The sequence below is a fragment of the Pagrus pagrus genome (genome assembly GCF_965226575.1).
Source record: "Pagrus pagrus genome assembly, chromosome: 18".
Taxonomy (NCBI): Eukaryota; Metazoa; Chordata; class Actinopteri; order Spariformes; family Sparidae; genus Pagrus; species Pagrus pagrus.
In genome coordinates, this window is record NC_140202.1 from 15,212,229 (window position 1) to 15,224,643 (window position 12,415).

At 40.9% G+C, this 12,415-nt stretch overlaps 1 protein-coding gene across 1 annotated transcript in view; it reads right to left on the bottom strand.

Annotated features, from left to right (window-relative positions):
- LOC311274473 (inositol-tetrakisphosphate 1-kinase-like) overlaps window positions 1-12,415 on the bottom strand; it is a 32,189-nt gene that overhangs the window by 18,409 nt on the left and 1,365 nt on the right. Inside the window, exon 3 of the mRNA XM_084382164.1 lies at window positions 7,562-7,586. Coding sequence (XP_084238290.1) covers window positions 7,562-7,586 — 25 coding nt within the window. The remainder of the gene's footprint in view (window positions 1-7,561; window positions 7,587-12,415) is intronic.

Consider the following 12,415-nt stretch of genomic DNA (forward strand, 5'->3'; position numbering starts at 1 on the left):
TAAAAGTTGAGAGATTTTCAACCCGAAGCAATCGAATCAGACGCACACAAAAAAGCTGAGTGCTCAGACGCTCACTTCTCATTAGGAACAACTGGGAAAAAAAACGCTATGTAGACACAGGCGGGCTGTAAGGAAAATGTAGCAAATACATTACTCCAAGTTATTTTTTCTCTGTCACTGATTTTTTTTTTTAACATGATGTAGTACTTTTAAGAAACAGACCACTGATTTTGGGATATCACAAATCTGCCATTGCCGTACTCATTAATACCATCAATCTGTCGAAAGAAAAGATTAATCTGGTAATCCCGTCTCATAGTTTTGCTCTAAGAAACAAATATTTTGTTTTCTGTTTTTTTTTGTTACAAAACAGGATAAGGGCCGATTCCAAATCATCTCCCTTATTTATTTATAGCTGAAATTAAATAAGGTCGCAGTCTATGTTGTATTTGTTTTGAATTACACCAACTAGATTTATTTCTGGCATCATGTATTTTACTATGGAGTTACAAACTCTCTCCCTCTGGCCAGACCTCTAGTCTCACTGAACATATTCGACAGCCTCTAAGGAAACACTGAATTAGCATTCGTTTGAAGTTTACCCCAGCCGAAAGACTGCCTGCACTGGCCAAGTAGTTCACAAGTAGTCAAAGCAGCCCTCCAAGTGTGATAAGACTTATGTGGGTCAGCGCTTGCACACAATTTTAGAAATGTAGCAACATTACAAGAGATAAAAGGAGAGATGCTCAGCTTTAGTAACGTTGAGTCCTTATGGATGAATATGCTGAGTGCAATTCAAAGGCCTCTATTCTGGCTGAGGGTGTCCAGTTTGTTGTGACACAGGAGGTCGATGTTTGTGTGAGAGAGACATTAGGAAACACAAGGGTGCAGTGCTGCTGTTGTGTAAGACTGTCGTACACTAACTCATTAGCGAATCAGCAAATAGGGTTCAACTGATCATTACAGACAAAAGCCAATTCAGCAAACACCTGTGCAAATAAGCAAAAGCCGGGCAGGACCTCATTGTCCTTTGTGCTGTCCAGACAGTGAGCAAACCAAGAGTGAATACACCTTAGCCACACTGGTTTGAATCAATGCAAGAACTGTAAAACCGTCCAGAGTTTCAGTTGGATCAGGGTTGGCCACAGTCAAAGCCAACATTTCCTGGTTAATGATTGTGAGAGGTGTGATGGATAGATGACTAATTGGCGTACCCTTGGTCCTGCCCTGAAAAGTCAATTGCACAGGGTGGTAAATCTGTTAAATATGAGATGATTTAGATACCATGTTCTTTACATTGGAGCCATCAGGAAGAACAAAATGTCCCTGTGTTGACAGAGCTATGTTCTTTGTTCTCATCAGAGTCCTGCATGGAACATATGGACTTCTCCGTGTTAGGCACAGGCATAAACTACACTACACATCATACAGTACGTGCACAGTGTGACAAAGAAAACGCAAAGAAATGCTAACACACCCTGCAGTGTTCAAGTCAAGCTGTGTTCTCTGAAGAGCTCATTATGCTACATCAACATGGCCATCTGAATGCTGTTGGATCTCATTCTCCTGCACGCTCCATTCCTCCAGCCTGTAGAAACATGCCCGTCAGCTCAAAAGTAATATACCAACAAGAGCTACAAAAATGAACACAGGGCAATAAGGCTGAAAGCATCCAGCTACTTTGGTGGGTTTCTACTATATCTGTACTACTGTGGCGGTAACACTTTAGATTAGGGAACACATATTAACCATGAACTAGTTTCTTATTATTATGCGTATTAGTAGCATATTGGCTGTTTTTAAGCCATTATAAATCACTTACTAATGCCTTATTCTGCATGATCATATTCTGCAATCACTAGGCCATTAACTACTGTGAGAGTTTTCCCTCAATAACTTCCTAATCACTGCTTATTGATAGTGAGTTAGGGAGTTATTGTAAACCACTTAATAAGAATAAGCTAATAAGAAACTAGTTCATAGTTAATATGTGTTCCCTAATATAAAGTATTACCGCTGATATCTATATCTATTGGGACATAACACATTTTCTGGAATTGTTAATGCAAAAAATAACTACCGTCTGTTTTATGTTAATCCAACAATCTCAATGTTTTTCACCACATTATTAGAGAAATAATATAAAATTCAATACTCCCATAAAACAGCCCTGGTCATTGACTTGTAACTTTTCTGAAAATGGCCTGATACAAAAGAGATGTTAAAGCCAAGTATGCAAAAACCTTAATTTATATCATCTCGTATACATCATCATACCACTCACACAAAACTATCTCCAACATCCGACAAGTACAAAACCTTTCTGCCAATATGTTACTTAATTAGCAGCAGGCGCTACTGTAGAAGACTGATAAAGTATTTAAACACAATATTGTCCCCTCTGGGGATCAATAAAGGCTTATCTTATCTTTTGATTCACTGCTGGAATAAGATATTCAGCTACTCAACAATGTGACGCTTAAGTAAAACATTGACAATGATTCATCAGAATCACCTGTGTGACTACGTAAACTAGAAAGGTGAGCCCTTGGTTTAACAACAAACTGCAGTGGTTTTGGTGACTCATTGTCTCAGCAGTCCAGCTGGTTTATCAGAAAATGTGTGGTAGACATAGAGGTGTGACCTTTTGACAGATGCATAAAATGCATAAACATGATGCCATTACCTTAATTTCACAGTGTCGGTAAGTCAACACACATAACCCTGTGTTGTCACCAATTTATAGGTCTATAACAGTAGCTGCTATGAGCAGCAGTGGTGACAGGACTCATTAGTGGTGTGAGGTACAGCGTGCCGGTAAAAACTGAAACCGTCGCTCTCGTTTTCTGTCTAGCTAGCAGAGTCGGTGTGGCAGGGCTGGGTGGAAGGGAATTTGTCTGTACTCCACTGAGGCATGGCTTATAATCTCTTGCTTACACAACACAGAGGGCCCATCCACAGCCTGGCCCCTCCACAAAAACAGGACTCTACATCGCGGGGGTCAACACCCACTGGCAAAGACACATCGCAGAGGATGAGGCTCTCCTCTCCCTGTGCGTAGACAGAATGACCCTGCTTTAGAGCTCATCCAAAAACCCAGCAATACAGTCACTGATGTTGTGCTAAATGCTAAAAGCAGAAATGTCAGCTGACGTCTTTGCGAGTCCCTCTGGGACTGAGTGCTAGCAGTGAGCTATAGTGGTGATGGACAGCACAGAAAACAGGCTGGATCCAAGAGGGAGAGGGTGGGTCAGGGGCAATATATTTTCAGCTTTGATGTTGCTTCACATTGGGCCAAAGCTACACCCCAGGGAACTGCAAGAACGGTGATTTAAAGTGAATAGCAGAGACAGAGCTCATATGTTGGCCTCAGTTTTCAATTTAGTAGTGTGCAAGCATGGTTAACTGTAGTGTACAAGCATGGTGATCTGTAGTGTACAAGCATGGTGAACTGTAGTGTACAAGCATGGTGAACTGTAGTGTACAAGCATGGTGAACTGTAGTGTGCAAGCATGGTAAACTGTATGAACAATTTTTTGAGGCAGTTATTTGTCTACGAGCCCGGTGAGGTTCAGCTTCGGAGCTGCTTCATCCTTTAGATGTCTCTTTCTAGTTGCTCTCAGCTGGATCTAATCTCACCTGGCTTTCGCTTTGTTGTGAGGCTAGCCCAGAGAGAGACTGCGTGCCGAGTGCAGACAGACGTGATGAATGATTTATTTTGTATGCTGTGCATCAGTTGACACCCTAGTGTAAGAGAGACATATGGCTGTGGGCCACACCTCGCATGAAGTACAAGACTAAACATGAGATGGGATCAGCATGATGGTTCTGAATCTACAGTCAAAAACCATATGGAGGGTCAAACTGGGAGCTCATTAGCCTAATGGCTGTCTCCTCAGCATCCCTGGAGTCATCACTGCTGACTAGGTTGTGCAGTGAAAGCTTATGAGGAAAGTGCCTTTCAGCTTGTATAGACACATAATACATACTTTGTTGAGTATGATATTAGGTTAACCACTGATAAATGTGTGTGACTAAAGTGAATCAGCAGGCAGCTTAGGAGCATTTTCTAAAGACACTTTTGGATATGCGGATAAATCATGAGGGATGGAAAGAACTACTTTAGAAGGAAAAAGACTGAGGATGGCTAATGAAATTTAGAGAGATAAAGAAGTGTGTGTGTGTATGGTGTTCCTCTTGGTCAAACTGATGAATATCTCATTGATCATCATCACCCCCTGATCTCAACACTCCTAAAAAAACAACCCCCCTTCGAACACTGAGAATTGCATTGGTCTTCCTGGAAAACTGCAGAGTCTTAATTTTCAGCTTCATCTTAGCCAATGTCACTATATACTATAATAATAATCAGCTTTCTTTGGATTGTAGTATACTGGTCCATCATCTGAAGACGATATTTTGTTTGTCATCTTCCATAAATTCAATATGTAGGTGAGACACAGTCGCATGCCGGAAATTAACTTTAAATTCTGAGCACTTACCATATAATAAAAACAGTACCTCAACAACTTTCCCTGGACAGCCCACTCAAACGATGGCCATTTGCTGTGATTGGTTCTCTCTCTGAGAGCGAATATTGGCTTCCTCAAGGCTGAGCCTGGTGAGTTAATCTCATCAGCTCTGTGATACAGACAGGCTAATGTACGGAGCATAGAGAGGATGGCTCTCATGAGCAAAGGGCTGAGGGGTCAGTATTGATGAGCTGGTGCTAGATCGCTTGGAGGAGGGAGAGGGAAGATGAAGGGGGGGAGAGTAGAGCTGAGGTGAGTGTGATGATGTGTTACTTTGATAAAAAAAAAAAAAAAAAAAAGCTGTAGTGGAAAGATGCTAGAGGCTAAAGGAGCAGACAAACGAACCGTATGTTCTTTTCCAGTTCTGTCGGTCCAGATGGGTATACATGTTCATGATGGTTTTCCCACACTAGAAGTGGAAATATAAAATGAATTCCCAGGGGCTGCCTGATTTAGCAAAGATCTGTTCACACAGGGTGATGTCATAACCACTGCTAACTCTCTGGAGGATCCAAACTCATGTGGCAAATACCATAAATTGCTGGGTGGCAGTGTGAAATCCATATGTCATTTAGACTAGTAGATTGTAAAACTGCAACTGACAACTATTTTCATTATCGATTCATTTGCTGATTATTTTCTTGATCAACCAATTATTATTATTTGGTTTAAAAACTGTCAGAAAGAAGTGAAAAATTACAAACGCAATATCCCGAAAAACTCAAAAAGACATTTTCAGACTGCTTTCACTTACAAACAAAACCCCACAGAAATTGAGTTTTGTATCAAATAAGAGAAAGAAAAGCATTTGAAAAGCTAAAAACAGGGAATGTTTTGCATTTTACTTTAAAAAAGGCTTGATTGACAAACAAAATAGCTGCTGATTAATTTTTTGGAGATCAACCAATTGTTTCAGCTCTAGTACACTGCTATTCTTCCAACAAATCAGTGGTTTCAACACATAACAAAAAACTGAACTAGCTTGTAAAAACACTGTTAACATCATGAAGAGTGGTTTATTTTGCCAGTCAAAGCCTAAGATGAATTTATCCTTGGATATCCAAGGTTCAGTTGTTATCATCAGGATCAGCTAGTCTGTCAGACTAAAGAGACAAGGTTAGGTGATTAGATTGGCTGCAATAGATAAATCTGCAGCTATGTTCTATTCGACCCTTCTAGAGAAGGTTAAATGGACTTGATACCTACATAAACAGACACACTTCCACACACCCGTAAAGCTTAAAAAACCCAAATGAATAAATCATAAACATCACTCAAGCAGAACACTTTATCTGCAGAGAAGCGCCATTTTCATTTTGTGTTTTCTGTGTACTACCACTTCCTTCACCCTTTACTACCAATCACTCTTAATTTCTCGGTCTCTAACAAAACATTACTCGTCTTTGTTCAGATTCAGTCATTAATTAATTTCAGTTTTTGTCTCAATGTGGAAATTTGTCTAGGGCTTCAGTAAGATTGGCCTTAAAATAAGGTACACTAATTACAGGACCTTAAGCACAAAACATACAAGTGAAAATATATAGAATAACAAGGCTTCAAATATATGATCTGAAACTGTATTAGAAACTGTATTAGAAACTGTATCACTGCCTGCAAAATAGCCAAGCTAAAGTCTAAGGGTTGCTGTGCTCAGAATCCACCAGTGCAATAGAAGAAGACAGCTTTGTACACAGACTTGTATAACAAGGCCAGAGCATTACAATGGCTACCATTATCTTCACTTGTGATGCGACCATGACAGTACAGGCACTAACTGGCATTGGGTGCATCTCAGGCCGTCGAGTCACCGGTGTGAATTAAAAAAACAAACAAACAAAAAAACCCTCTGGCTGTCCAAGTAAACTCTTAATTAGTAGTGACGGTGCAGCTAAAAATAAGAGTTTATGCTGATTTGTAGCATGAAAAAAACTCAGTTGATAACAGGTAGTCCTGGAAAAAGAGAAATGGGGAAGGCCACAGGGGTGTTCACGTCCCTGGGTACTCCAAGCTGAGGGTCTGTGAGGATCTGCTGTCTCCCAGGAGGGCTGAATGCACAGTGGGAAACAAAGCCCCTGCTTACTTTGGGACTATTCCCAGGACAAGGCTCTTTCTGGGTGTTCTGATATCGTCAGCACAGCGAGAGGAAAAAAAATAACCTCAAAGCGGAGGAGAAAAAAAGAGAACCCCCCAAGAAGACAAGAGACAGCATTAAAAAAAAAAAAAAAAAAAGCAGAAAAGCAGAAAAGGCAGGATGATTTCCTCATCAATCGCAGAAGCACTTTAACTGACAAGCAGTTTTGAGCACTGAGCTCCCAGGACTTAGCGACAATTGTTACTGTGCTGCTGAACGTGCTGCGTTTACTTACTCAAGGTAGTGTGCTGTGCAATATCCTTTCACGACAGCAGCATTTACTTCCCTGGGGCTTTCATTTCACTGAACATACAGTTACATTCTTTACTTGAGCTTAGTAACCACTCACAAAAGACCATGGTTTCTCTTGTCACATCCATCTTACATAGAATACCTTGAACTGATTGTAATTAGTGATCTTGAGTGAGTGAGCTGCTCACATATACATAAATAGAAAATACTGTTCTTGCTGTAGGTGACTGATGTCAGATACTGACGACCTTTACAACTATCAAGCCTTTGATTCTTTTTTTTTTTCAACCACTGCCCCAATTAGATTCCTCTGATGTACAACGAGGTTTACAGAGTTGAGGCCAGGTGTTGAAATATCGTGCCGGAATGAGTTACATCACAGCTCAACAATGAACACAGCCTGGTCTGGTGGACTGCAACTCAAAATGCTTACAGCATGAAAATAGCAAGAATGTGAAGCAACTACATCAGGTATGTAGGAGGAACAAACTCACAGTAGTTTACAGAAAAAATCTGAAAAATGTATGTGCAGTAAATGGTTTGGTTTCAACTCTACCTCAAGGCATGAACGTGTGACTCCTAGGTAAAACAATGAATGACAATGCTCAATTTTAAAACTTGAAAAAAAAAAATGTTGTCTGCTTACCTGAACAACTTCTATTCCTCTTTTCCTGAAAAAGAAGAGAAAATTAAGAGTCATCAATTCTATCAAGAACAAACTGAAACAGGTCAGTTAAAAATAGACTCCCATGTATCGAAAGTACCTAAAAGCTATTAGATTTGAGATTTCATGTAAATGTATGTCAGGTACCATAGGTGAGGATGTCTGTGCTTTCCTAGTGTTAAAAAATGAAAAGATTTGAATTAACCCACAGACTACAGAAGAGCACAAAGCTAAGAGATGCAACATCTATGTTTGACTTGCAAAGTGAAATTAACAAATAAACACACTACTATTTTTAATCTTTATCATGCAGGTGTGCCCTGGGCTGGTCACAATAAGGCCACTCTAAAATGTGCAGTTTCATCTTGGAAAAAAGACATTTATGAGGCACTGAACTATGGATTTCACATGACTGGGTCTGACCAGTGTCTTACTACCATTTGCCACATGTAGTGCAACACTTCTCCTTTGCACAGGGTTGATCGGGTTGTTGATTGTGGTCTGTGGAATACTGGCTTACTCCGCTTCAATTGCTGTGCAAACTGACTGGATGTTAGCAGGAATTTGAACATGCAGTCGTACACGCCCATCCAGAACATCTCAAACATGGTTACACTTGGTGGTTGTACTTGGCTGGTGAATATGCAGGGCAACATGCAAGAACTGGGTGGTTTTCATCTTCTAGGAATTGTGTAAAGATTCTTGCAACATGTGCAACATCATGCTGCAACATGAAGTGATGGCAGTAGATGAATGCTATGACAATGGGCCACAGGATCTCTGCAAGGTATGTCTGTGCATTCAAATTGCAATCAATTAAATGCATCTGTGCTCATTGTCCAGGGTTAATGCCTGCCCATGACGACGACCGCGTTGATGAGCTCTCCTGAGACACTTTGGGACAGTTTTTTGCAAACCAGCTGTTGCATGAGCTGTCTGGGTGGCCAGTCTCAGACGATCTTGCAGGTGAAGAAGCCAGATGTGGAGGTCTTGGGCTGACGTGTTTACACATGGTCTGAGGTTGTAAGGCCAGTTGCATGTGATGCCTAAGTCTTGGAAATGACATCCGAGATGGCCGATGGAAGTAAAATGAACATTCAATTCACAGGGAACATCCCTGGTGAACATTTGTGTCGTCAGCATGACAATTGCACGCTCACTTAAAACTTGAAACATCTGTGGCACTGTGTTGTGTGATAAAACTGCACATTTTAAAGTGGCCTTTATCATCACCAGTCCAAAGCACTAATAATGCTGTTTAATCAGCATGTTGATATGCCACACCTGTCAGATGGAGGGATTATCTTGGCAAAGAGAAGTGCTCTCGAACACGGATTTAAATATGTGAAAAGAATCTGAGAGAAATAAGCCTTTTGTGTACACAGAAAACGTCTTTTATTTCAATTGGAGAGTATCAGACATGAGCTACTGACACATGAGCCCATTTGTGCCTCGATGTCAAAAATAAATGAACAATGAACATTAATTATTCAGCAAATTTGTTGATAGGACAGCAAAGTGGGGCCATCGTGACCAAAAATACAAGAATCCCAGAGCTGGAGAGTACTACTTTTCAGAAACGAAACAGAAATACTAGTCTTTAGATAAAAAAACGGTTGCCTGGCAACCAGCAGACCGCTACACGAGTGGAGCTGTTGTTAGAGGTGACGATCATAACATAGCACATCACTAAATCATACACATGAGGAACCTCAACAGATCTCTTCTCTTTATCTGTGACTGTACACACAGCGGTATTTCCACCACCATCATGAATTATTTTGAATATGAGGTGACTGCTTCTCTTTCTTAAATCACAAGTTTTCTGGAAATCTGTAAAAGGTGCAGAGGATTTACCTCACATGTTTAAACCTGTTGGATTTATATCAGTCCAAACCCCACCAGTGGGAGAGAAACAAGAGACCAGACAAGAGTCGCATTTCTGGAAGACCTGGTTTGTCCAGTGTCCTGCCTCGCTCACTACCACAAATAAGCCAAAGAGATTCAGCAGAAAATTTAAAGCAAAACCTGACTGACCAAAACACATCTACTAGTTTCTAGTGAATTTACAATGGTGACAAAACCAGTTCAGCGCTACAACTGGCTCAGCCTGTCCCGCCCAGTTGTTTTTGAGGTTACAGCCCCATGGTAACAGCCGTGCAGCCATTCACTGCTTCACAACAATGTGGATATTTAATACTGCAGCTGGCGTGTTTCATGTGGTGTGAATGGGGCCTTTAGTTTCGTCCCATCTCAGATATGGTGATCGTCTGCTGCTCTCCTATATTGTTACACAGCCAGCAGAATGAATGAGATGGAGAAGACCCACCAGAGAAGCAGGCCAGGGTCAGAACTTTTTTTGAAAAGGCTCGACACACAAGAACATGGAGGTGTACTGGAAAACAAGACTTTTTGACACACAGTATCTTATATCCATAAACTCTAACCCTAAAGATTGGTATTTATGGGGTACCATATGTGACTGCTGCACTGCATGACAGTATGTGATTATAAAGTTTACATGTGGGTGTATTTGAAATTGTGTTAACTTGTAGGTTGAGCAAAATGAAAGCAGGAGGGTGAGCATTTGTTTTAGCAGTGGCTGAAGATCAACATGAAAAACTATGATTATTACCTTGAATTAAAACACACTCTTATGGATAACGCTGAGCAGAGACAGATGGAGTAGGCCAACAAGTAAATGGTTTTACTTGTTTGGGCTTAAAATCAACAATACCGTCTTTACATGTTAATAGATTTGAAAGGTATATTTGTCACAAGTTTTAAATAATCAGTCTTTCTGTCACTGCAGAAAATTGTATCATCTGGGTGAAAGTCTACGTGGAAGGACACAGTGGGTGCAGCTCAATGTAATCTCATTAGACGTGTTGTCCTAGAGTGCAGCGGCCTTGTCTTGACAGGGCGAAGAGACAATATTTTCATATCAACCAATGACGCTCAGGCGGGCTGTTTTCAAGGGCATCGCATTTTTCTTAATCAGGCACATGCAAGTCAGAAAACTGCTGTGCAAGCTTATGGGACGCCAACATAAACCCGAGTGGCTCTGACCAGCTCTGACCAGCAGGAAACCCTTAAGTCCAGCTGCACGAGACAGGGCCGACTCCACACTGAGGCACTCACAATGTCAGCTGCATGCCACATGATGAGTGGAGGAAAACCTGGTCAGTCACTGTTAGAGTAGGATTATATTAAGGTGAATTCTCAGTTTGATTCACAGCCTGAAAAGTAGAAAAACGGCACATATCTATCTGTACAGGTGCATTCAATGAAATTCAACAGTCATTTTACAAGTGCTGTATTGTACGCAACTGGACTTGTTTCAGTTTCTTAAAGAGGTTTCACCTCTCATCCAAGAGGCTTCTTCAGTTCTAACTAACTGGAGGGGAGTTGCAGGATTATAAACGCTGTCTGGGTGTGACCTTACAGAGTCGTTTCAGAGTTGTTAGGGCCACTTGTGGGTCGTTGACTTAACCGGCCTTCATGTGTCCAGTTTCCTATGATACAGCAGTTGGACCTACCATGACCTGGATGACTGAGAACCTTCATCAACATTTCCTTAGTAAATAAAATTGTCTGCAGGTAAAGCAGTTCTGGCGACAGCATACAAATGTCTGACACACCCTTGGAAAGTTGTGCCTTCTAGAAATCCAAAATGCCATTTTGTCACAGGTTATCTCAGTTCCATCTTTTCCTTCCTCTCTAAGATGACTCTTGCTTTCTAACATGGCACATGATAAGAGGGAAATATGTCAGGAAAAGGAGAACCAGAAAAAGTTTCAATGACTGACTGGCGAAATGCAGATCATATACATAATACACCCACATTCAAGTTTGTGGTAAAAACGTACTGGTCTTTGTTGTTGCATAAAGGCAATCAATGTGATTTGATCTTCTTGGGTTAGGGTTAGGGCTTCTATCAATAACCACCACTTCTTAATACTTCATATTAAACAGGCCTTAGTTCAGCTCTGAGGAGAGAAGGGGGTAGGCAGAATGCAGGGAGGGAGGGGTGGTTACTAGGAGGTTTATGAAGAGATTAAAAATGTTTTGTGGATTACAGTGGTAATCTGTGCTGGCTCAACCAGTTTGCTTTATGAGGCAACAACCCTCTTGAAAAAGGTGAAAATAGCTTCAGACCAAATGCCTGCACACTGACAACACATCTGCCCCTGTAGGTCATGTGTGTTGTCAGTGTGCATTAAAATATTTTCTCCATCCTCTCTTACTGTCGTGGTTTGTGTTTTCAGGATCACAGCAGCTCTCATACAGCAGAGGCAGCTAAGCAATGTTGCAACGAGACATGATAAGGCCATAACTTGGCGTTGCCCAATCCTGTTTACTATATAGCAGCTATTGTAAATCAGTGAGAGAGTTCACATGTCTACTCGGAAAATCCATGCCCTACTTTATAACACTTTATATAACATTTCACTTGGCTGGAGATAGATTAGCCACAACAAGATAACATACATGCACATAGCTGCCCCTCTTCAAGGCTGCAGAATCAGAACCAACTCTTGCCACAGTAGAAATACACCCTTGAACAAATTCATGTTATGACTATGCATTTGGACGGACATGTCAGAAATGCGACATCTCACAACTAGAGTCAACAAGCCAAGACTGGTCTATGTGATAACACACTGTTTAAATTCAATAGAAGATGCTGTAATGATCCGATGTTAAGTTTGCGTGTTGACAACAAAGCAGAGATTAATCATTTTCAGTCCACACAAGCATGCCTTCATTCTTTTGAGTTAACTTGAATGAAACTTGAGTAATACGACAGCACCACTATTACCAGCGGTTTAGCTG